Here is a 27,611-nt window from a genome sequence, read left to right on the forward strand (position 1 = left end):
GGTGAACTAGCTACAGAAAATTACTATCACTACAACAAACCTAAACAGCCAGGCTCTCAGTTGGTTCAAAGGAACTGGCAAGCTCCTGTTGGAGGATCCAGGTTTGGAAACATATACTTGGGAAAACTTTAAAACAGTGCTATTGAAAGCATTCCCAGTTGTTAAAGAACAAGCAAAGCTTGAGGCAGAATTGTTTAGTAAATATCAAATCAATTTCGACAAGTTGACAGACTTCATCTTGAGGAAGATCCAAATTTTTAATTTACTATATGGAAAGAGGCCGGATAATGAAGTGATTCTGCCACATCTATTCCCTTCAACCCAGGACTTTCTTGAAGTCAGAAATCCGCAAACATTAGAGAACTTATTCTAATCAGCAGTAAAATTTCAGAGCAGATTAACCACTGAAAATGCGTATGCAGGCAACTTTCATCAGTATTCAAGGTTAACCCCTCAAGAGAAACTTCGAGGTCAACAGTGTTTGTATTGGCAAGCGGGGAAAGTTCAAAAGTCAGATAACAGGAAAACAGGTCAGTCTAAGGCACTTGCAAATCAAAGTAAAAATCAGCAGAACCAAGACGAGGAAAAGGAGAATTTAAACTGATCGCGGTGGCTGAGAAGAGTGTCCAGTCACCGTCTGGGAAGGAAAATCCCTTGAAAATCAAGTTGAATACAGTAATTGTACAAAATTTGATCTTGCCGGAGATCTATATTTTACTGAACAATGTTCCTACTACCGCCCTACTCAATACAGCAACTCAATGCAGCTTCCTGTTGCAGGAATTCTTTAAAAAACATTTCCGTTGCTATGGATTATTTAAAACAATGAGACAAAGGGTAATTGCCGACCAAGGAAAGCAATGTGTCTGTATGGGAAAAGTGGGGGTGCACTTTCAAATAATGAACGAGATTCAAAAAGTTAATTTTTTGGAAGTAAAGGTCTTGTTAACTTCAGTTATTTTGGGGGTCCATTTCTTATACGCAGCTAGTACAAAACTTAATTTTGAGAATTCTACTTTACAGGTGCACATGGACACCGCTGAAGAAGAAGAGGGAGCGATGCCTGAAGTGGATTTCAATCACCTCAAAGAAGACAACTGGAAGAAAGTCAAAAGACAGGTAGGATAGTTTCATAAATTATTCGATAAAAAAAAACGGTTTTGGGCAAGTCATACAACACAGTATTGACCCTCCAGTCCGGTCTAAGCCTTACAGGTATGACCGCATGAAGGAAGACATTCTGGAGCACCATATTAAGAAAATGCTTGATAGTAAAATTATAGTGCCAAGTACCAGCCCCTATGCAAGTCCGGTAGCTTTGTGTAGAAAGAAAACGGACTACCATCCTCAGATCGAAACTCATGTAGGTTTGCAGTTCATTACCCCAAGTTGAAAAACATAATGAAATACCCCACGTATCACCTCCCGATAATTGATGAAATTATAACAAAAATTTATTCTACTAAGTATATGACTACACTAGACCTGACATCACTCTACTTTCAGATTGCAGTAAAACCCGAGGATGTCGATTTATCACAAAGCTTTTTTGAGAATGCCATTTGGCTTAAGCAGAGCTCTGGCTACATTTCAAAAGGTAATGCACATTGTTTTAAGGCCAGTCTTATGAAAAAGTACAGTAATATACCTAGATGACATTATAGTCACTAGCAAAATGATAGATGAACACATAAAACATTTGGAGGAAGTTTTTACATTGCTAAATGAAGCTGGCCTCAAGGTAAACCCGAAGAAGTGCACGTTCGCAGCCAAGGAACTTAGGTATCTTGTTTATATAATCTCCAAAACAGGTATCGAGACATATAATTCCAAAATATTAGCGATTAAGAGTTATCCATCTCCAAAAAATTATCTTACTTTTTGGGTATGTCTCCCTATTATAGAGCATTTATCAAGGACTTTTCGAAGATAGTTGAACCCTTGCTGGTTCTTAAACGCCAAAGAACTAGATTCATGTAGACTGCTGAGGTGAACACTTGACTTAAAGAATTAAAGCATGCTATTATTAGCGACCCAGTTCTTAAATTCCCGGAAAGGGACCAAAATTTAGAAATTGCAGCAGAGACATTGGATTATGCAACTGGCACAATTCTTTCCCAAAAAGGGCATCCAATAGCCTTTTTTTAACAAACCTTTAAGTGAAACCTTGAGAAATTACACTGCAACTGAAAGAGAAACTCTCAATGTCTTACTAGCAGTGCAAAAATTCTGCGTTTATTTTGGAAGCATCCCGATAACATTACACTCAAACAATGTGGTAGTCCGTCGCTTGTATTTGGGGAAAAATCTTTCACCCCAACTTATATGTTAGACTGCAAGACTTCAATTTAATTATAAAACATACACTGGGGAAGGAAAATATAGTTGTGGATGCACTATCAAGACTTAAGACTGACAAAGAAGGAAATACAATTAGATGTGCAGTGCTAACTTCTAAAGTAATCGAGTCCCATGATAAAATAATTTCGGAATTAAAAATGGACCCTAAATTCAAGGATATTTATGCATATCTTGAAGACCCTGAACATTTTGAGCACGTGGACTAAAAGGCTATTCGCAGTAGAGCAGCCCATTATGAAATCATTGATAAATTACAATTTTACAATGAAAATAACTAACGATAGTCAAGAATACCAGCAAGTGATCCTAGTGAGTCTATGCTTAAATATTTTAGTTGGGCTGCAAGATTCGCCCATTTCGGATCGTTTAGGTATAAGAAAAACCTTGCAAAGGCTGCGGGAAGCGGTCTACTTTCCGCAGTTACAGAGGGTGGTAACGGCGTATGCCAGGTCGTGTTACTTGTGTCAATTAATTAAAGACATTAATTACAACCTGGACAGGTACTTGAATAACACAAAATAAATAACACAAAAACCACTTTCCCAAATGAATTAGTTGGCATTGATTTGCTCAGACCTTACCCTAGAAAAAAACTAAATAAAAACAGATATCTGTTAACTATCGTTGATCATTTCTCAAAATGCGTAGAAACAATTCTCCTTAAATGAGCATTAGCAAAAACAGTAGAATATTCATTTCTAAACAAGTACATTTAAAATACGAAGCTCTAGTAAAAATAATATTGAATAATGGGAAACAATTTGTAAGTAACTTTAAAAAATCTTTGCACAGGACTTGGCATACGCCATCTAAAAATGATACCATATAGACCACAATCAAATATTGCAGAATGTGTAAATAAAAATATAGTGAAAATTATTCAGGGATATGTGAAAAATAATCATGGGATAGCTGTATCAATGAGTTAGCACGATACTACACAAGAACTCTTTTTTAGGGAGAAAGATTTTAACTCGCTTAGAAAAACTCCTTTTTGTGCAGCAAAGGCAAGAAGAATTTAAATTGAAGGATATCCAGGAAATTATTAATGATGAGATTCAAAATTCCAATGCAGCAAGGCAGAAACAGAAGCTGTATTATGACAGAAATAGACGAGATGTAGAATACACTGTCGGTCAAAAAGTATTAAAAATAAAACACTCATTATTGTCTGCATCAAAAAACAAAGTTACCAACTTTGAGTCCACGTTTGAAGGGCCATACATTATTGAAAGGAATAATTATGTGACTTTCTATTCTATTTAAAGCCTCCAAATGGCCAGTAAAGTTGCTAAATGCTATTTAAAGCAAGAAGTTTGAATTCACAAGTTTGCGAGAATTTAGTTTGTAATTATCTTTTAAGCAGAAAGATTTTTGAATTCACTGGTTGGCGAGAAATTGGTTTGTAAATATATTTTTGAGAATTCGCAAGTTGTGAGAAACTAGTTTGTAAATATCTTTTAGTCGGAAAGACTTCAATTAACAGTGAAAATTGTTAACTTAAAATTAAGATTTTAGGAAAAGATTGTAAATTTTTGTATAGCAACTATAACTGATGATGTAAAATGAATTTTAAAATGTTATATGTTAAACATGGAAAATGTTATACTGAAAGTAAAAATTTTTAAATGCCAGTTGTAAAAGTTCTTTAAAAGTTAAAATTGTATACATGCAAGCTTTGGTCAGAACGCAAGTGCATAAATCTTGTATAAGTGAATGACTAGAAAGTACAGAATGATGAATGTGTGTAAAGTTAGGCTCTCCAGCCAACACTTTAAAGTTTAAATCAAGCTCTCTTTTAGCACATTAGGTGCAGTTTTATATTTAGGGAGTTTTCTAAGGTCTTGAATGTTAAGTTTTAACAAATCATAGATGATGGTTAGTTGGTAGCGTGTATTGGCTGTAACACAACAATGACACTCCCAGTTCATTCAGAATAAACATCTGGAGAGAGTGGGGGGAAGAAGAGTTAAAAATATGCGTGAATGAAAGCTGTTTGAAGGCCAAAGAATTCCAATAAAGTGTATTTGTAAGGAAAATGGAAATATTGGTAAAAGATAATACTAATACTGTTTCCTTCCAGATAATTTGGAAGGACCAAAATGAAATAGCATATTGAAACTCAAGAGCAAGCAGATGATTGTATCTAATTAAAATGTAAAATTCGTAAAAATTATTTTTCTTAGTTTGAGTCTAGCTTTAGATCTTTTGTAAAGTTGGCCTATACAGAAAAGTTTAAAGATCAGATTGATTGAAGAAAGCAGAGTTTTAGAAGTTTAACATTCAACTTTAAGAGGTTTTTGTAGAATTTACATTCTTAAACAAAGTCATTGTGAGACCTTATTCTTCAAGTAGTTAAATTCTGGTGAGGAAAGATGTAAGGTTTATCTTAAGTTTTTAACAGTTATGTTTAGTTAAAGCCACTTTCCTGTCCTTCCTAATTCCAGCTTACAATATTCTGTTAGAATGTGATTTTAGACTCGCGTTTAATGCAAATGAGTAAGAGTGGTATTTAAGTCAAAGTTCCATGGTCTTCGGGAGACAGCCTCAGAGTTTCTGACTAGCGTGCATTTGCCTTTTGGCTGTATCTCTCTCTAAGCCATTACAATGCTCGGCCACATTACAAGTCCTTGATAGCTTTGCTACCTTATTTGAGATTTAGGGGCCAACTACTTAGAATTTTGATAGCTTCAGCTATATCTCTTTAGACAAGCATTAGTCTTATTTCTTATTACTTTGAATTCAAGCCCAAATGGAGGCTTTGCGTGCCAGTTGTAAAATGGAGGCCCAAATGGAGGCTTTGCGTATGCCCTGAGAAAGGGACCGTCTGTTTAAATTCTTATTTTGAGAAATAAAGGGTAATTAACCCTTCTTGAGTTTACATCTCTGCTCCTGAACTAAAGCGATTATTTTCTTAACTGTTCACGAGGTTCTTGCACATTTAGCTGTTAGATAAAAGGTGGATTATCTACCCCCCAATTCTAGCAGAGACAAAATAAATCATCTTTGATTTATGACCAAACATAGAACTTGACTAGTGTAATGAGTTTAATATGCCAATTGAAAAAACTTATATATTAATACAACAATGCATCTACACCATAGTTTATTAACTTTTTTTTGACTGACTACCCCTTTTCAATGCTAAATTTTATTCAAAATTTCATTCGGATTTTAACATCATCCCCCCCAATTTTCCTGCGACAATGATACTTTAGGTATCTTTTTAAAGGCCATCTGATTGGGAAGTTAAACTATTAAATACTCATTTACAGCACCTGTCCTGATTCGAACTGTTAATCAAAATCTGTCAAAAATTTGGGAAATATTAGTACTAATTAAAGGCTAAACTTATTTGTAATTAGTGAAATAAAACTTTACCATTACATCCATGCTGATCTTTAAGAACCTACATGCTATGTGTATACATTGGATAACAGCAGAAGTACAGATCAATTATCTAGTTTTAAGAATTTTACACCAATATAAAATAACTTGCATTTTTTTTTTTTTTTTTTTTTTTTAATGTTCCTTGCACAAAGAATTTATTTACTTAGAACTTGAACCAGCATGTACGAAAGAACAAATGACATCACTTGGTACAATTCTTATAAAAGGACATACCTATAACTTTTGCAATGAAAGCAAATGCTTATGTATTTTTTAAAAATTGCTTAGACTACTAAGTTTCTCAAGAATGATGCTTCTAATAATCCCTTATCTTTTTTAATAGTAGCAATACCCTGAGGACTTTCTAAGTGCTCACTATGACTTATGTAAATTATTAAAAAGCTAATAATATATGGTGGCTCCTTTACTAAACAAACAAAACAAAAACAAAAAATCGTTAAAGAGTTACAAATTATGAAATTGATAATAAAACAAAATTTAAATCCCATTTTTGGGCTTCCAGATGTTTATATTCAGTGGAAGATTACATTATTCAAAATTTGATGGCTCTAGGTACCGTTGTTTTTATCACAATGCGAGAAACATATAAACATTTGTGTAGATTCTTCATTATTTAATTTCTTTAAATATAACACAGGGCTCTAATATTTGGTTTAAATAATTTGAAAAGTGACCTGTACATCCCTCAGTATTACATAATCACACTCAGTTCAGGTAAATTTTAAAAAATTGAGGAAAGGAGAATTTTTTACCATCTTTCTCAATAACATATATATTTTTAAAGCATACTCACAATAAAAATAAACATTAAAAGTAAAATTTTAACTAGCATATACTTCACATTTTTATTATCTTCAGAAAATTTATATCATTTAGAAAACAAAATACACAGAATAAACGTTACTTAGGAACATGCAAGTGATCCACATGTTACAGTAATAATTTTAAAATTAAGAAAAACACACCATAATACAAATGATTCAATGACCTGTTATCTAAAATAAAACAAAATTTTAGATTAAAAAATATTAAACAATATTAGCTTTAATTTTCATATTCTAAAAATTATATGTATAAATATATAATGTGAAATACACTTTTGTCAGCTCTAAATAATACTTACAGGTGTTACTGTGATCTGATTTGACAAATTTTTCAAAAGAGGATACTGGTGTAAAGGATTTGAGCTGAGGTTTTGTAAAGAATTTGATGGAACTGGTGCTGACGTGCTACTGGTTTCTGCCTTTACTACCTGTTGATTTGATCCTAAAGATGTAGCTGACTTCTGAGGACCATTCATATACTGAGAAGAATGAGATGAAGGATGGGGCTCTAGCTTAATGTCCTATAAATTAAGTATATTATTACATATTCTTTTGACAAATATCAAATACTGCATCTATAATAACTGAAAACAAATGTATGGTCCTTCAAGACTGTGCAAACAAAAAGTTAGAAGATATACAAAAGCTACACAAAAGTTATGTGGTGAAAGAAAGGGAAAAAGAAAGGGATGTCACACATTGAAAGATGTGTGACTAGAATCCTGGAGAGGGCAACTTGTTTTTCCAGTTCCAAATAACTTAACAATTTTTAATTTGGTAACCAAACTAAAATTTGTAGGATGAAAATTCACCACCACATGGATTTAGTTGACTGAATCTTCTGCCTTAATGTCTTTAAATGGGAAAGAATGAAAAGAAGTATATTATCCTTCCCTTAAGAATAATTTATAAATCAGTGATCGCCAAAAGGTGGTCCACGGACCATTGCTGGTCTGTAAAACTTTTTGATGGTCCGCAAAAAAAATTGGGACATTACTTATATTTTTATGAAGATTCAGTTTAAAAATAATGAGTAACAAAACCTATTATGGAATACAGTCAAAAGTCGTTAATTCAAACACCCATAATCCGGACCTCAAAGCTACAAACTTTCTGCGCATGCGTCGTGTTGACGCATGTGCGTAAGACCTTTACGGCTGAGAATATGCGTGTGCGCATGCGCAAAATACGTTTACGCATGCGAGTTTAATGTATAACGGACGGTATAAGCTAAACTAAAATGATCTAATTCAATTAATGTTGCAGATTGCGTTGCTCCTTAATTTTCAAATTGGATCCGGCTTATTATTTTTTGCAGACTGTTAGAGCAATTTTATAAAAGTAAGCTTGAACTTTCGATTATGTCAAATAGAATTTCCGATATATATTTACTAATATGTAAAGGATCTACAGAGCGAAAGTATGTTTCGGAGTCCATTAAACAAAAAGTGGAATTGCTGCAAAAAATGGATAAAGGCACATTCCTTTGTTTATCTAACCATTCCGAAATCTGTTTATCAATTTCACGCTGCTCTGCGAAGGGTGCCACGGCGCACAATGAGTTGTAAGTTGATCTGTCAACACTATCCTTATCTTCAGCGCAGATGTTTTCATTTTATTTGGCTTATAATTCCTTACTAAATGTAGTATTTCATCTTGATGTACTCCGTCTTTGATATGGTTTAAATCAAATTCCTCGTCATTATAATTCGCTTCCGATAGTGAAGAAAGCGACACAGAGGTTATTGAAAACGAAAAAATTTTGATTGACAAATTAGTCGGTATTCTCGACACAGCAATTATAGGACATCAACAGCAGAACTTTGTAACTGAAGAAGAAATTATGTCTGTTTATAGAATTAAAGAGAAAGTATTATCACATAAAATGAAGCAACTTAAACAACTTAAATTGAAAGAAATGTTTAATAAAGTAAACAAATAAATATTAAGCTTTTTTTTTTTTTTTTTTTTTGTAAATTTTGATGCCCTTTAGATCATAATTGTTCTTTATTTCATAAATTACGGTTTCATATTTTTAATTTTATAATTTCTGCATGACATCTTACCAGATTTAAACTGATGATCTATAATCCGGAAAAATCGAAAATCCGGAATCGCCGAAGTCCCGACGAGTCTGGATTAACGACTTTTGACTGTATGGATGATACTTTTTTTTTTTTTTAAATTTTAGCTACTACTTTTAGCGAAATTCCTCCTGAAATTAGCGACTTTTTAGCTACTTTTGCAGGTGTATCTAGTGACATTTGAAAGTGAGATTTGACATCCAGGGGTATGCTGCTGTTATCAATAACAGTGTAAATTGGAATTCTCTTTCTTTTTGAATTAAAAACATATGCTACTGTAGTCATTAATAACACAATTTTTCTCTGTGTCAATAGGCAACTTGATGGATTTTTATGAGAACCATCTGCATTCTTGTTTATAATTGCATCACTGGAATGACATGTTTTACCCTCTTGCAGTTTACCAGCGTACATCAGATTTTTTGGATATGTTTATTCCAAATTGAATATGGGATGAATTTCAAATGCATTTATTCTAATTTATTTTCCATTATATATGTATAAAAATTTTCATTTTTGTTTGTATAAATTTTTGAGCTATATTATATAGGGAGGAAAAGTATTTAATATAAAAAAAAGAGCATGATCTATAGTTATGGTTTAACATCTTTACAACCAAAATGGCTCATACAGTTTGTCATACAAATGAATAATAATCAACCAACTGCACACCAAATACAGGAGTAACCTCTCGTCTATGCTCCCTTTACAGTGGGGGTTTTCAACCAGGGGTAATTTCATAGTTATTTATGAGTTAAGTATTCAGTTCTAGTTTATGAATATAAAAAACTACTTTTATTCAAGTACTGGTATTCATTTTACCCTTTATTTAATTTATAAAACATGTTGAAAAATCACCTAAATCTAGATAAAAAATATATTTATTTTTCGAGATTTGGAAAGGACAGAAAGAAGAACCTTCTAGCAATGGTGCGAAGAGAGCATGGGGCAAAAAAAGTTGAAAACGCCTGCTACAAATAATATAAATAGGTAAGGCTAAGTGGCCGTAATTCACCTGAGAATTAAGCTAGGGCTTATCTTTCCAGCAGATAAAAACTGTCTCTTTGTCTAGGAAGGATATTTTCAGAATTTCCCTTTAAAATCAATCAATAAAGGAACATTTTCTCACTGTTCTTAGAGATTACAGAAAAGCTTCTCTTTCCAAGGAGCTTAAGTATTCTGACAAATGCTTTTATTTTTCGAAGAACAGGAACAGACACCTCATAAATGAAATGTAGAATTTTTCTATAACATGAGCATCTATCAAAATTTGTATTTTACCTAAATTTAAATTCATTTTAGTATATGACTTGTTCTAGATCAACACAGAATTTTTTATGATAATGTAGTGGAATTTCAATGGTAAAAAATTTATCTTTAATGTCAGCCCCTCCACATACAATCTTGATGGTTTGATTCACAGTCTGTAAATCAGAGGTGCAGTGTGCCTTGAACCTGTAAAAAAGGAACAGTGCCACTATCTCTGTTTATTAATCTACTCTAGAGCTCTTTAGACTTTTAAGAGGCCATAATAACTTTCAACAGTATCTCTTAAAAAAAAAAAAAAAAAAAAAAAAAAAAACCTTTTCGAATCTCTATGGATGCTCTGAATTGATGGATACGTATTACTTTCTTAAAATATACTGCTATGAATTCAATACAAACTTGTTACTAGGAGACCTGATATCTTCTCAGGGGTCCAGTACCTAATGTGACATTTAAGATTCTTCATTAAAAAAAACTATTGATAATACCATTTGACACTCTTTTAAATTTCTCTGTTCGGTTAACGGGAAGGAAGAGAGGAAATTCACAGTCTTACATGAGATACATGAGATACTGAATGTAATGGTATTTTAATAACAGAATCTGACAAAGCACTTAGCATTTAAAGAGTTAATGAATTTAAAAAGTTTGACATTATTTTCAATCATTTATATGAGATACTGTTCACTGAATTATATGTATTAACAAATCAGGTATTAACTAATAACAATTAGTTACTCTTCTACTAATTAAAAAAATTGAAGAATATGCAAATCATACAAATTCATAACTATTGGATATTTTAGTCAAACTAATTTCTAATGCTTCAAAGATTCTACGATGATGCACTCCCTCAGAGAATTTTTAACCAGAAGCACAAATATAGACTTTGGAAGGAGGTAAATGGGACAAGAGAAATGAAAACTTAGTTAGTGAAATCTACATATGATATATATTCATATTTGATATACATTTATATAAGTACTATATAAAATACTCTTTGAATGTTTCCAAGCAATCAATGCAATAATTATATAACAGGTCAAATCAGATTGTTAAATTAATTACTAAGTCATGATATAATTATTGGACAACAGTTTATTGGGTACTTACGTATTAGCACAACCACCTTGGCACAGTTTAGGGAAATTTTTTGGTAGGGTTTGAAGGCGAAAAATAATGACTTTGTGGTAAAAAAATTATTATATACATATATTACTACATAAAAATTTTATGTTTCAACTATGTATATACTTCAACAAGCAATCAATAAGTGTTTTATAAGAGGGCTTTTGTGTCTTTGTTCTGGTAGAAATTTTATGTTGATTGCCCTGAGCAAAGATTTGAAGCATAGTTTCTTTAGTTATTTTGCAGCAAAATACCTGCAAAAATTTTACCAGACCTTCTTCTAATGCAAGCAAACTTCCCAAGCACATATTTTAAAATCAAGTTTAAGAGAAAATATTACCATGACTTGTCCATGAAAACAGTTAAAATTTGGAAGAAAAAAACTGCATACAAGAATGATCATGTTGGTTATTCTAACTGAAGAACTGTCATGCACATGCTTGCCTGAAAAATTGTTAAAGCTAGAGTTTGGCACATTTTGATATTCTGGTGATTTCTAATAAGGTGGTTGCAAAAATACACAAGTACAATTTACTGAATGATAATTATAGTAAGTAGCATAAAACTGTTTTTTTTTTTTTAATGTGTTGAGAATTATTCATTTAATCATTCTTTTACTTGATTTTCCCCCTTTTAATCTTTTAATCTCAAGTTCTTCTGATGCAACAAAAAATTTACAATCAATTTCTGTGCAATTTGCAGAGATTTCCCAAAGAATGGTTAATAAAGAAATCCCTCAATAAGGATTCAGACTTTATAGTTCTTAGACGTGATTTTTACTGTTTAAGTCTGAAAAACATTGTTTCTATAATGGTAGCAAAAACTTAATACCTTTTAGCACATGAATATATTATTATTTTTATTAAAACAAGTTAGAATGTTTCTATTTAATGCTTTTATTAGAATGCAAATATTTGGAAAACAAATGTTATCTTGCACTAAAATATCACCAGGAGCAGTAAAAGATATGATTAATAAATCTGCTATTTATTTATAATCATTAATCATACTGGACTATTATAATTAAAATCTCAATGCTACAATAGCCTCCAATAATAAAAATCATGGTTTATGCAGAATTCTGGTATGAATTCTGCTATGATTCCATGGATGCTTTTTATCCAGTTCCTTAATTTTTTTTGGACGGACCATGGTTTTATTAGCCTACTTTTAAATACCTAACCACTATGAATGGACAAACGAATTAATTATTTTTGTAAAAAAACATAATTAAAAAAAAATACAGAGAAAGAAAAAACAAGAAAATCAAAATTCACCCATCCTTAAGTTCTTAGAATACACTACAGAAGCTTTCCTATATTTGCATTTATTAAGGCCTAGCATAACATGTTCCAGACACTATACAAGATTATAAATAGAACAAAATGTTAACAAAAAGGAAATTACAAAAGCTACCTACTTTTTTGCTCAAGTATTTGTTATTTGACACAAGATGTTTGCTTGGCAGTGGCTGAATTTGAAGGCCAGACTTTTGAGATACAGAAAGGTTCTTATGTGGTAGATGTCCAATAATTGATGGTGATGAACTACCATTCACTTCTGGCTTAGATTCTTTGGTTTTTTGGCTTTCTTTTAACTTCCTAAGGAGAACAAGTTTCATTTCTTCATCACACAGCTGCTTTTTAAGCCTCTGAATTGTCAGTTCCCACTCTTCAAGTTCTTCTTTGGACTTCATTTTTGTTACTGGTGAAGGAATTGGGCTGCAATCTGAATCACTTTCAGATTCACTGCCTTCTCTCTGTTCATCATCTGATATAACAACGACATCTGGGGATGTTGTACCACCATAAGATTCTGTGAACCTGGCTGCACGTTGAGGTTGAATACGTTTAGGCTGTAAATTATTGGAAAAGTCATCCGATTTCGGCTTTTTAATTTGGGCACTTTCCAATCCATTAGGCTCTAATATTTCTATATCATCAGAGGTAGATTCTACAGTTTTTCTTTTTGCAGTAACATTGGTTGGCCGACTAAAAGCCGGAATTTTTGCCATATTTGCATAGCTGATGTTCTTTTTTGGACGACCTCTGCTTCGCCTGTGTAAGAAAAATAAAATATATATATATATATATAATTACCTAAGATATAATAAAATACGAGGCTACGCTAAGAAATGGTTGGCAACCTTAAAAGTGACTATTCTAAATTTTATGTTCTCCCCCCAAGTTCATCTGTTCTCCCAAATTCGAGATCTTTCCAAGTTACATAACACTGCTTGAAAAAGGGAATTAAAACCAAACTTAGCCAATCGCAGCTTAGCTTTACATATGCACCTACCTAGTATAAATATTGCTTTGCGAGCAATTATGTCCTTTCTTTTCCTAACTTCTGCCATGCAAACATCTCTGCACTTCTATGCTTTCCTGTCTAAGATGCTTATGCCGTACTTTTAAAACCAGTGTACATAAAAATTATCATATTTAAATATGACTGGATAAATACCTTGTCTACCAAAATAATCTGATATGAATTATCATGGAATAAAATTATGTTTCGAAAGAGCCACGTCTGGAAGCTTTTGGTTTAAGAAATCCATCTTTATAACTACACATTAAAAAAGAGTCAGCTAGGCTATGTATCTGCTGCCTCAAACTCCAGTGGAAAAGTATTTGCAAGTTCATCATTCTAAAAGTTAGATATCATTGAATGAATCATCAAATTGGTTTTCGGTGTCAGAAAATGACAATGATTTAACGACGTGTTCAAAAGTGCTTTGAAGGTCACCGAATTGCATGTTTACTATATTGCTTCCTTTGGATGTTACGCAAATAAAATATCAGAGTGATTCTGTAATGGTGATGGACAACATGATTAATTTGCAATGAAAACCCCCAATGGGTACTGTGCGCACATCAACTGAATGCTGTTTTTCTGCGTCTTTACTAAAGTATGTCAAGGTCGCCTTCTAATGATGTTAATGATGATCTTACGCATGTCATCGAATATTCAAGTATGGTGCTTCAATTTTTTTTTAAAATGTGTTTTCATTGTTTTTAAAAGGGGTGTGCTTCATTCTGCAAATTCTTCAGAAAAAGTGTGATTCAGTGATAATTAGTCAGAAAGTTAAAAAGAATTCTCAGTGGTGTGTTTCAATTTTCGGAAAAAAGTAAAAAATTAACAATGGAAACCAAATCTCAAGCAAAAACGGCTACAGAAAAAAACTGAAATCACTACAGTAAACATGGACAAATTTCAGGTGTGCAGTATTTGATAGTTCAAAATAGCCTTTCTAATAGATAAATATTTTTTATTGTTTAAGAAAAAATGTGCCAGCAAAAATACGACTGATACAGAGAAACCATTGGTGTTTATAGAGCATTTGCAGAGAAGCTCAGTCCTTTTATGTACGCGAATGTGTAGATTTGGAATGGTAAGTCCTTAAAGATAAATTTCTCACCTTTTTTTTATAGTGCCGAAACTGTTACATTTAATGATTTTGTGGTTATTACTTATTCTAAATTCAATGATAATGATAAATATTTTCAACAAAAGTTGAGATATGCTAAATGACAAATTTTAAACTGAAGCTTTAAATCAGGGACTGCCAGAGCGAGAGAGGTTGTTGCTAACTGTGCAAAATATCACTTCCTTGCAGGAATATCTTTAGCACATAAACTTTTTCCTACCTCAAGTCACTGGGAGAAGTGAATAATACACCAAAATTTTCAACTCCACAGGCAAAATTTACAGCAAAACTTTTACCAGCCTAGATATCATACTCCAAGGGTCTTTTATCATAGGCAGTATGTACCTCAAAATCAGGCCTGGAGAAACTTCCAGCCACAACAAGTGGCCTATCATTATTGGCCATTTCCTTCTTTAAGCTATTATAATGCAGATTCCCAAAAACTGTACCTAAAAAATTAAAGTATTTTAAAGTAAATGTTCAGTGTAGTCAACAAAATCATTCTGCCATTATTGATACAGGGTCAGATGTTAATGTAATATCACAAATTGTATTAATGCATAAATGGAACTTATTGAGAACAATCCCAAAACAAAATTATTATCGCTATCTGGAGGTCTTTCTGTGACCAAGTAATTAAATTGTAATTAAATTATCATGCATAATAGGTAGACATACGAATAATATAGTATTTTATGTTGTGAGTTCTAATCTGACATATGTATTATTATCATCATCTTGCGTTTCTTTATTTAAATTGCAATTGAATTTTAATAATTATGAAGTATATCAGTTCAAACATATAATAAGGTACTCAATTAGATAAACTTTTCAAAAAAATAATTTTGTATGTAAAAATGGTGTAAGTACTAAGAAACTTGGTAATTATGCTGAAAATGGTGAAACTGCTAACAATCAATTACAACAATTGTTAAGTAACTATAATCATATAATCATATAATCAAACATGTAATAATTAAAGGTACTCAATTAGATAAACTTTTTCAAAATAATTTTGTATGTAAAAATGGTGAAAGTACTAAGAAACTTGGTAATTATGCTGAAAATGATGAACCTGCTAATGATCAATTACAATAATTGTTAAGTAACTATAATTATATACTATTTCCAATAAACAAATATGATGTGGGTATCAATATGGAATCTTCACGAGTAGTTTAACTTCAGAATTGCCTATAGCTTGTAGACCATACAGTGAAATAAGTGAAATTAAGAAGAAAAAAAAAATAAACGAATTGTTAAACGCTAGTTTAATTAAACCTTCATTCAGTCCTTATGCTGCTCCTGTAACTTCAGCTTATAAGAGAGATGAAAATTCAAAAATGAAGTAGTGTGTTCACTACCAGAAACTTAACCAAATTACTAAAACAGATTCTGAACCTATTCCTTAAATTTATGCCGTATTAGATCAATTAACGAATGCAAAAAATCTTTTCCACATTAGACTTAGCATCTGGTTATTGGCATATACAATTAAATGAAAAAGATACTGAAAACTTAGCATTTATCACAAATTTTGGCCTTTATGAATTCAATAGATTACCTTTTAGTTGGAAAAATTCCCCAGCTGTTTTCCAAACAGTCCTTAGACAACTTTTTAACAAATGTCAGATTTTAGTTTGCTTTAAATTATTTTGATGATGTTATAGTATTTTCCCTCAAATTTTGATGAATATCTCAAACATCTTAAGATAATATTTGACATAAGTGCAAAAGAGAATATAAAATTAATTGATTAGATTAGATTGTTTGTATTTAAGTGTAACTTAGATTGTTTTAATTGCTAAAGAAAAGATAAAATTTCTAGGATATGAAGTTCAAACAGGAAAATATCAGCCTAGTAATGCAAATATTGAAGTTATTTAGAAATTACAACCCCCTAAAAATGTTAAAGAACTACAAAGATTTTAGGAAGTATAAATGTATACCATAAATTTATTCAAAATCATGCAAAAATTAGAGCCCCTTTAACAAATTTACCTAAAAAAGACATTCCTTATAAATGGACAACAGAATGTCAATTAGCTTTTCAAAATTAAAAAGATGCATTAATTTCGAGACAAATTCTAACTTTGCTTAATCCAAAATATCCTTGTAATGTACTTGTAGATACATCTAAAGAAGCTGTCAGGTGCAATTTTAAAACAAGATGGTAATCTTCATCCAATTGTTTTTCATTCTAGAAAACAAAGGTCCTACGAGCAAAATTATGCTATTACTAAATGAGAATGTTTAGCCATTATTGTTGCTATAGATAAATTTTACTATTATTTACATAGTAATCATTTTACAGTACATACTGATCATGCTGCTTTAGTTAAACATCCTACAGGTATGTTATTTAGAGGATCTTTACCAATGTATGAGTTTGATGTAAAATATAAAAAGGGTTCTACTAACGTTGCAGTTGATATGTTAACTAGAAATCCTACTTGTCAACATTTGAATTTGCAAGTTAATTTATTATCATTTAAAAAAATTAAACAGCATCAAAATTTAGATAATGTATATAATTCTAAGTATAAGAAAATTAATGATGTGTTAACTATTAAAAAACAAGGATTATACAATACCAATATCTCTTCGCACTACTTGAATAAGCTCATCTTAATTTTGCTCATATTGGTGTGTCCTCAATACTAAATTTATTATCTCAATATTATTGGTCAGGAATTTTTCAAGATATTAGAAATTATTGTACACATTGTGAAGTATGTCAGCTTAATAAGAAAAAGAAATAAAAGAAATTTGATTTAATGCAAGCCTTACCTGCTATTAGTGAACCTTTTGAATTATTGTCTATTGAAACTATTGGTGGTTTAAATTATCATAATTCTACTAAGAAATATATTCATATTATTACTTATCATGCTACCTGTTATATATGGACTTTTGCTTCTAAAAGTGTAACTACAGATACACATATATAAATTGTTTAAGACATATATATATTGTTTAAAATAAATTTTACAATTTCAAGTAACAAAGAAAATTTTATGTGATAGAAATGCTGCTTTTTCAAAATTTAAACACTTTTTAAGAAATCACAATATAAAACAATTATTAATTACTGCTAACAAGGCCGCAAACTAATGGTAAAGTTGAACGAATTAATCAAACAATTATAACTAGGCTACAATGTAAATTAACTTCTCATCAGGGTAGTATTGCATGGACAAAATTATTACCACAGGTTACTGAAGAATATAATAATACACCACATTCTGTAACAAAATTCCCACCATCTTATTTAACGTATGAAAAATTACGTTGTGATCCTCAACTTGAAAATCAAGAAACATAACCACCAACTGAAGAAGCTAGAAAAATGGCCCCCAAAAGGTCTGATGATTATAATAATGTAAATAAAGAAAGATATGACACCCATTATAAATCCAGTAATTTTAAAATAGGTGATTTAGTAATGTACGAAGAATTTCAATATCCTAATACCCATAAACTTTCTCCTCTCAACCAGACTCAGACCTTTTAATCCAGCTGGTGAATTTAAATTAACAGCTAGAAATAGCAGAATCCCTGTTTCTGTGCAAAATTAATTTATTTTAGTTTTCCAAATTCGGCATCAAAATTTTTCCCGATTATGACATTTTAAAACCCGTTAAAGACCTTAAAACCTAATTATGACAATTCATTTTTCCTGAGTTTGACCTTTCCCAGTCTTTCTTTCCTTCTTCCCAGAGTTTTTCAACTCTAAATTTGTTGCGTACATCCCCCATAGCCCAGGAGAGGACGAAAGGGAAAACTCTAACACTACATTTTTCTTTAGAATTGGAAATCTGGATTCAATACCAGATTTTCAATCAACAAATACATTATTATTATTATTTTTTTTTCACAACATGAGTTTTTATACTATGTGTATAACTCATTGCCTCCTCTTATTACGGAGGATACAGGATTGCTAGCACACGCCCACTGTTTCCTAAGAACACTCCTAACCCCCCTCCCAAATTTCATTGTTTTTATTTGTTAGGAGATTCAGCTATTGTTATGAAACTGACTTCAGTTTTTTTCTATTTTTTTACCGGTCACAATCATTTGACCATAGCTTAGCACAGAAGTGCTTGCTGTTGACATGGAAAAATGATAATTTCTTTCCATATGCTAATAACAGATTTTGCTAATGATATTTGTAGGCCAAAAGATTACATTTAGTGCAATTTGAATTAAGAATAACTGATTTTTTTCTTTACGTAAACCCAGTACCTGCGCCAGAGCTCGTATGACTGCACTGGGCGGCAGAATTTAAGGAAGACAAAATTTTTAGAATTTAGAGAAGCACAGAGTAACAAAATTAAGGGATGATAAACCCGCAGAGATTGATATGCCTTGGGCATGTGCAAGAATTAGATGCAAGTATAAAAAATAACTAAATTAATATAACAAGCAAGACAAAATTTAACAGATCATTTTGTCTTTTGTCGCCAGTCTCATGCTACATAGCCAGTAACGTATAACGGATGTTGTTATGCTAGGCTAAAATTATACTTTACTGATTCCAAAGAATTTCAATTAATATAACAGATTGTGCTGTTATAAAGAACGCTCCTGAACTCTCGACTAGAGAGACTTAGCAGACTCCTCGCACTATGAGGACTATAATTCATTTTTAATACCTATTTTAAAGTACTGTGAATGGCAATGACGTAACTGAGTAATGCACATGCGAAAAGAGAAGAGACTTCTGGTCAGATACCTGTTGGAGAGAGAGTTTTGGGAAGCTCTGCCAGCGAGCTAAGGTCTGGAGACTTTTTTTCATCGATTGATGACAAGTGCCATCTTGTTTAACATCTTTGATCATATTACCATCCTTGGATATCTCATTAGTTTCCTAAATGTATTAATTATATTTTGCATTTTTTTGTGCTGTGACTATAAAGTGATGCATGACCAATACCTCTGTTACTTAACTTACAACTGGAGCATCCATGACATCACACTGTTCCTTAACGTTCTGATTTGATTTAGCTCAATTAAACAAAAAGTGGAATTGATGCAAAAAAATGGATATAGGTATATCCCTTTCAAAATTAAGCAAGGAGTATATCATTGTATATGACATAACAGAAAAGGGAACTTTATGAATTTTTTGTGGATTCCGACACCCCACTCGCAATGAATAAAAGAAAAATTATTCGCTATGCTGAAGGTGACAATCAAGATAAAATGATGATAGAATGGTCAGACAGAGATGCAGTGAGGGCGTGCCATTGACGGGTCCAATGCTAATGGCTCAAGCTAAAATATTTCGTGATAAAATGAACTTAAAAGCTGAGTGCACATGTCTGACAGATTGGTTACAGAAATTTTAAAATCACCACGGTATACTGCAATTAAAAATTTCAGGCAAAAAACTTTCAGCTAATACTGAAGCTGCTGAGCTATTTGCACATGAATTCATCGAACTCATTTATAGTGGAATGTTATCTTCAGGACAAAATTTCAACGCTGATGAAACCGGTCTTTCCTGGCAATATGTACCGTGAAATACCTTGGAAACCTCTACGAAAAAGGTTCCAACTAGTGTTAGAGATTCCAAAGCTAGACCAACAATTTTAGCAAATGCTACAAGAATGCACAAGTGAAAACTTTTCGTAATTGGTAAAAATACACGACCTCAAGCATTTTAAAGGAGTAAAAATTTTCCTGTTATTTATCATGCAAATAAAAGAGCACGGATGATATAAGCATTAATGTACGATTGGTTTGAAAATCATTTCATACCCGAAGCTCGGCAAAATTTGAATTCGATTGGTTTATCTAATACAAAAATTGCCCTGATTGTAGATAACTGTTTGGTTCATATTTCACTTAAAGTTTTAATGAAACATAATGCATCTGTGTTGTTCTTTCCTCCAAACTTTACACACATCATTCAGCCTATGGATATCAGAATAGAGAGCTCGTTGAAATGCAAATATAAAGTAACATTTTTAAAATCCATGTTAAATTTCTTGAATAAAGGCATGACTATTAAAGAATGTTTTAAATATTTTAACATAAAATCTGCTGTGTGGAGCAACGCAAGATTGTGGAAGGATGTGCCTCCAGATACTTTAAAAAATGCTTGGCATAATTTATGGTCAGCTACCATATTTCATAATGAGGAAGATGAAGATGATAGTCGTGAATTTGAAGGCTTTTGGATATCGCAAATTATATGTGAAATTTTCCAATTAATAGATTTTGTAAAGATATGTGGAGAAGCAGTAATAAATGAAGATGATATAACAGAAGTTTTTCAATGCAATGACAATGCTCCAATCATCAATTAATTAACGGACGGCGAAATCTGTAGTATGGTTCTAGATCCAGAAAATACTGCTTCCGATACTGAAGAAAGTGACAGAAAGGTTATTGAATGAAACATTTTCGATTGACAAGTTGCTCGGAATTCTCCACGCAGCAACTACAGGACTTGAACAGTGGAACTTTGTGACTGTACAAGAAATTATGTCTGTCTATAGAATTGAAGAGAAAGTATATAAGGTATTTCTCCCACTTTCCTAATGTGCCTTCGTGCTGTAGTGGTTCTGCATGCAGGGCCGATAGAGGTCCGTGGTTCGATTCCCAGCAAAGACGCTTGTTTATTGTTCATCTCTCCAGCCTAAAAAAAAATCATAATGTCTCTACAGTGGAACCCAAATTAAAAGGGTGTTAGATGAGGATTCTCCACACACAGGATTTGGCAAATAGGTACCTTAAAAACCCCAGTCGCACTTTAAAAAGGGAAGTATATAAGGTATTTCTCCCACTTTCCTAATGTGCCTTCGTGGTGTAGTGGTTCTGCACGCTGGGCTGGTATTTCAGAGGTCCGTTGTTCGATTCCCTGCGAATGCGTCTGCTCATTTTTAATCTCTCTTGCTCTCAAAAATTACCTAATGTCTCTACAAGTATTAGCACAAAAAAGAAGCAACTTGCAATTTGGAATTAATGCTTGTTTACTTGCTTATTTGATACAGTATCAACATAGCTACTTGTGATGTACAATAAATAGGTTTCCATATTTGGCATTTAGGCACACAATTATGACTGGCAGCCGATAACCAAAAGGTATCAAATATGTCAAAAAGTCTTTCTGAAATTAACAAGTGCTTTTAATCAAAGATAGATCTCAGCTTTTAGCTTTACAGACAAACAGCTAGTGAAATAATAAAATGATTTGCTTGCACATGCTTGAGCATATTCTGCACCTCTGAGCTTTAACGAATTAGAGCATGGCACAAGAGATGATGGCTGATGCTAGTCACTAATGAAACTACAGCATGCCTCTGCATGTTTTATACAGCAGTTTCAGCAGTGAAACATATTTTCAGTAGATTGAGTAATTTTGTATAAAGAAACCATATGCCATTTTTATGAAAACACATAACTTAATTTGGCAAAATTTTCAAGCACTTCCTTACTAAATAGAATTTGTTGAAGAACGAGAGAAAAAAAATAAGAAGAGTTTGAGGAGGAGAGAAAGAAAAGAGGACAAGGATTAAAAAGGAAGTTTAACACATGATATTTTGAGGGACAACCAATAAAACGTGCATACAAACTGACTGTTGCCATGGCTGGAAATTAAATCCATGATATAACTATTGATGTTCAGTGGTCTTATTAACTTGGCTAGAAGTGGCCTCTGAATGTATTTTCAAAAATGTTTCAGACATATTCTTTCTCATTTAAGACATGATCTGCATACTTTGTAAAATAAGTAAGATTTGAATGGGTGAATATTATAACCTGTTTACATAAAATCATAATATGTTATGTTAAGAAATAAAGACAAATGACTTTGATTTCATAACCTGATACCTCAAGAAAAGACACAAAGGTTTGGGTGTGTACATATAATATTAGCTCACAATAAGAAATTACATTTAACTTCTCCCTCCTTGAATATTAATGGCAAAGCTTAGCTAATATTCACAATGCATAATTGAATACAATACATTCACTAATGAAAATTATATTAAACATTGTCTAAATTCAACAAAAATATTTTCAAGAAGAATTCAAGAGAACCAAGATTTGATCTTAGCAAAGTGATTACATACTACACATAAAGACAACATATGTATAAAACAGTTTTCATACCAATAAATTTGGAGAACTGATAACTAAATGCATGCGAATTTTTGTAAATGTTTATTTCTAGACATTCATTTCATTTACTAAGACAATATTTATCCTTACTAACTGGCTTTTTAAACCTTTAAAATTAATTTTTCTCTACCTGTGTATAATTTAAATATTTCTCATCAAGCCATTTTCCTTAAGCATACAATAATAAAGAGTAAAGCTAGGTAGTATTTCCTTTAATCTATAATTATTATATTGTTTCAAATACAATGAGCAAATATTTAAGTACCTGATCTTATTTCAACACCATTATTCACTGAATCAAAACTTCCTTATGCCTAACGAATTCAAAGTTTGGTAAAACATAAAATGAATAAAAGATTTTATACCATCTTAATTTCATAATTCAATAAATAGAAGTGAATTCTTTTATACTGAAGCCTTTTTGAATGTCAAATGTCTTCATTTACATTTCTAAATGAACTAGCAGTATAACTACAATTAAGGGTGAGAGGAGGTACAGCATAAAATATTAGAAAAAATAATAGATGTTACAGGTTAAAACTAATAATGAAGGATATTCAAAAAGAAATAATATATACATATATATATTTTAGTTTACACTGGAATAGTTATTTACAAAAACTGTAATGAGAGAAAATATTTGTCTACCATAATTACTAAAACAGGTGGGTTTTTTCTGAACAGAAAAATAATGTTGGGCAAATTGTTCCAAAGAATGAATTTGTTGGAAAAGTAGCAACCACATTAAATATTGAACAATTCTGGAGATCAGTAAAGTGAAGAAATAAATCCAAACGAGACAGTGCAGATCAGTATACAGATTTTGTATCTTACTAAATATATTAAGAAAAAGAGCAAGGGGGGAAAATTCCTTATTTGAAGCAATTTTATCCACAATAGCAAATTTATGGCTGTCAGAAACTTTAAGGTACTCGTCTTTTGCAGCACCCTTGGCAAATATGTTGATTTGCACATTTCAGTAGGAAGGCTTTTCTTTTTCTATCAGCTGATATTGCACTTTCAATTGATTTTTCCAACATATAATTGTATATTATGCCCGTTTTCACAAATTCTTTCTTCTAATAAAATGCCTTCTTCTGGTAAAAAAACTACAGCTTCTTTTTCACTTGAAGTTAGATTCAAAATAGACAGATTCATGATAAGCAAATATTTTCATTAGTTGAAGAAATATGAACTAAGCATACAGGAAAAATTGTTTTTAAAATCAAAGGTAAAAAAAAAAATGCATATGTGCAGAATGGTAACCATTTAAAATACTATATACTGCTATATTTTAAAACAATATTTTAATACAAAAACTGCTATATTTTAAAACAAAAACTTACATTAGCCAAAGAAACATGAAATACGAGCACAAACGAAAAGTTGTTTCATTCTAAAGTGACGCTTGTAGAAATGCATACAGATCAGTAACCATAAATAATTATAAATAATTGTTTTAATGTTAATAATGAAATGAAACAAATCGACATTCTTGCCAAAGCCATTGCTGAAGACAAATGCCAAAATTACTTGTTCGAATTAATTTTACCTGCAACAGCAAATTTTTGGCTGCTAGAAACTTTGATGAAATAAAATCATAAAATGTACAAATGAAACTCTATGTAATACTGAGCTTGCTCATAGTTAAACTAGATTAAATTATACTTGTTAGTTTTAAATCAAAAACTATGTTCTAATAGTTAAACTAGATTAAATTATACTTGTTAGTTTTAAATCAAAAACTATGTTCTAATTTTCAGCAAACTTAATTCATTTTGGCCGTTTTCAAATGGCATCAACTGTAGTTTATCTGTCACATTTGCCAACAATTTTACATTTTTTATTTATTTATTAACAAAATCTTTTAAATGTTAAAAATTTCAGTAACAAAATTTCTAAAGGTAATATTTCTACAGTATTGGTTTTCTGCCTTCAGTAGTATACTTGGCTTAGAAAATGCTACACTACAAGCAGACAATTCTACAGTTTCCATAATGGCATTACAAAATTAAAACTTAGAGTGAAGTACACTGCAGAATAAATATTTTAAAAATTCTTTTTACTCAATAAAACTTTATTTTATCAGTATCATATATTTCAAAGAAAACGTTTTCAGAATGATCAATTTAATTAAGGCAAAGCAAACTATAGCTATCTTCTTATGTGAACAGGATGTCCTCATGGACCTTCAAATGGAACTTGGCTATATTTATATTATCATAAGAGGGGGAAACACTCAGGTACAGATAGAAGAGGGCGGGATACCAGAATTCACCATTGGTATTACAGGTATAGCACCTGTGTGGTGACCGAGTGTTATAGAAAGTCCCAACGTAGCTCATGCATGTCATAAAAAGTGACTAAAAAATGGGTACCCAGTGTTCAGGGGTATAGATGAGAACCTTGCCCCTGGGGATTATATTGCGGGACTAGTCCTCCAGGTTGGGCGTTGAATGTATGGCTAAAAAATCTACCCTGTAAAAAATCCTCTCACTGTGAAGTGTAAAGAAGAAAATACCAAACCACCTTTAAGGAATTTGACTGGAAAATGATCAAAGGACCTGAATTTTGGATTCTGGAATGTGCGTACTCTTAATCAAAGTAAAACTCGACAAATGTTAATTGAATAGAAGGATTCTTATGGATTAGACTTATTGGCAATCTAAGAAATATGATGGACTGGCAGTGGGGTTTTGGGGAACAAAAAGCATACCCTTTTCTATAGCTGTCACGAAACAAAGCATTTATATAGGACTGGCTTCATCTTGAGGAAAAAAAAAAAAAAAATCATTTGTTAATGGATTTTCAAGCCATTTCATAGAGACTGTGCCTCTTATGTCTAAGAAGAAATGTTATAAACTATTCTATTATTAATGTGTATGCACCAATTGAGGAAAAGGATGGTAATGAGAAAGATTCTTTTACGATGAGAACGAGCATCTCTAGAACACTTCCTCTAGACATGATATAAAAATTCTCAAGGGGATTTTAATGTCAAAGTTGGTTGTGAAGAAGAATTTAAATCAGTTATAGGAAAACACCGCTAGTTTTACCACTTCTCATGATATGGTGGTTGGTAGCACAATGTTTCAACATAGAGATATTTACAAAATAATACGGAGATTTCCTGATGGACTCTGTAACATCCAGATCAATCATGTGATGGTTGACTCACGTTTAATTAAGACATTTTTTTAATTTCCTGGATATGGGAAATTACAGAGGAGCTAATGCAGATTCTGATCACTATTTAGTGACTTGCAAATTTAGGGAAAGGATTTCTTTAGCTAGGAAAGCAAAAAAGTTTGTTCCTGTAAAGTTCAACTGTGGGAAGCTAAGATATAAACACAGAATTATCAAAATCAGCTGTCAAATAAACTTTAAGAGAAAGTAACTGGGGATGAAGTAAACAAAAAAAGGCAACTTATTAAGAAATCTATACTATTAACACTTAATATGCTGATTGGTAAGTAAGAAAGATCAAGAAGAACTGATTGGTTTGATGATGAGTACAGAAATGGCCATGAAAACAAAAATACAACATATAAAAATATGCTCATAAAAAATTCACAAGAACAGCAGGAATAATAGGAAATAATGGTATCTTATCTAGTCCTACCTATTGATTGGAAGTTAAGTATTCTATGTCCTATACACAAAAAGGGAAATGCACTGAACTGTGAAAATTATTAGGAATAAACCTATTATGTGTTGTATATAAAGTTTTCTCGAAGATTTTATTTAATCGTTTGTCTCCTATCATTGAGACCGTCATAGGGGAATATCAGAGTAGTTTCAAGAAAGGAAGATGCACAGTTGATCAAATCTCTACTTTGAGACAAATATTGGAGAATTGCAAAGAGTGTGGAATTGAAACCCATCATTTGCTTATCGATTTTTAAGGCAGTCTATGATAGCATTGACACAGTTACTAAAAACCCTATCTGAGTTCAAAGTTCCAAAAAAGTTAATTAAGCCTGTGAGGCTCACTTTAACAAAAACCATGTCTACATTACAAGTTCAAGGAGAAACATCTACCTATTTTAAGGTCTGCAATGGAATTAGTCAGGGGGATGCATTGGTATTCCTCCTCTTGATTTAGCTCTGGAGAAATTTATAACAGATGCTTGTATTAATACAAGAGGTACAATACTTAGTAAATCAGTTCATATTCTAGCCTATGCTGATAATGTTGCTGATAATGTAGATATAACATTATCAGCATAGGCAGTACATCTACAGATGTGCTGGGAGAGACCTTTTTGGTATTCAGTATTTTTGGTAGAGTATTCAACCATGAAAATGAAGCTCAGAGTAAATGTGTAAAGAACTAAATACTGTTTAACCACACTAGCGAGAGCAGTTTGGCTGAGAGCCAAGATGGGTCAATTTAATTAAAAGGGTGTGGGTGAAAAGCGCAGGTATTTTTTTCCTCTTGGAGGTCAGGGGTCATTTAAAGCTTTTTCTTACAATCGTTGAGCATCGCTGTTACTGACCTTCTTTTACTTTCAAATCTTCATTTTTACAATGAGTTCTAGTGTTCCAGAAAGCTCTAAAAATAAACCTTCCTGCAGCGATTTTAAGCAATTAGTGTATAACGTGATTAAAGTTTGCGACGAAGAATCACAATTAGGAAGACTGACCATCATAGTTACACCGCCAACACGTAGAGCGAGTAAGATGCCTGGTGTTTCTATTGCCAGCATAAACAGAATTCGTAAATAATCTGAAAGTAAAGAAAATATTGAATTCTTTTTTCCTAAAAAAGAGAGAAACTGTTGTAAGTGCAGGCTTAGATAATTTTGATTTGGATATTTTAAGATAAGCAGTTCAAGACTTTTATGTCAAGGAAAAGAAAGTGCCAACTATAGCCAAACTGCTTGATGTATTAAAAGACACAATTTTCCTTGGCAAAGAGAAATGCTAAGATTCTCCGAGAAATTGGTTTCATTTGGAAAAAGTCCTGGAATA

The 27,611-nt window shown here is 31.9% G+C and overlaps 1 protein-coding gene across 3 annotated transcripts in view; it reads right to left on the minus strand.

The window, feature by feature from the left end:
* LOC118196963 (transcriptional repressor p66-beta-like) overlaps positions 1-27,611 on the minus strand; it is a 52,815-nt gene that overhangs the window by 13,871 nt on the left and 11,333 nt on the right. For all 3 annotated transcript variants that reach the window (XM_035368434.2, XM_035368435.2, XM_035368436.2), the window contains exons 3-4: positions 12,495-13,131; positions 6,896-7,117 (exon numbers count right to left, since the gene is read on the minus strand). In XM_035368434.2, coding sequence (XP_035224325.1) covers positions 6,896-7,117; positions 12,495-13,131 — 859 coding nt within the window. The remainder of the gene's footprint in view (positions 1-6,895; positions 7,118-12,494; positions 13,132-27,611) is intronic.

Source organism: Stegodyphus dumicola, chromosome 2, assembly GCF_044657685.1.
Source record: "Stegodyphus dumicola isolate Sdum_Otavi_A_Nest chromosome 2, ASM4465768v1".
Taxonomy (NCBI): domain Eukaryota; kingdom Metazoa; phylum Arthropoda; class Arachnida; order Araneae; family Eresidae; genus Stegodyphus; species Stegodyphus dumicola.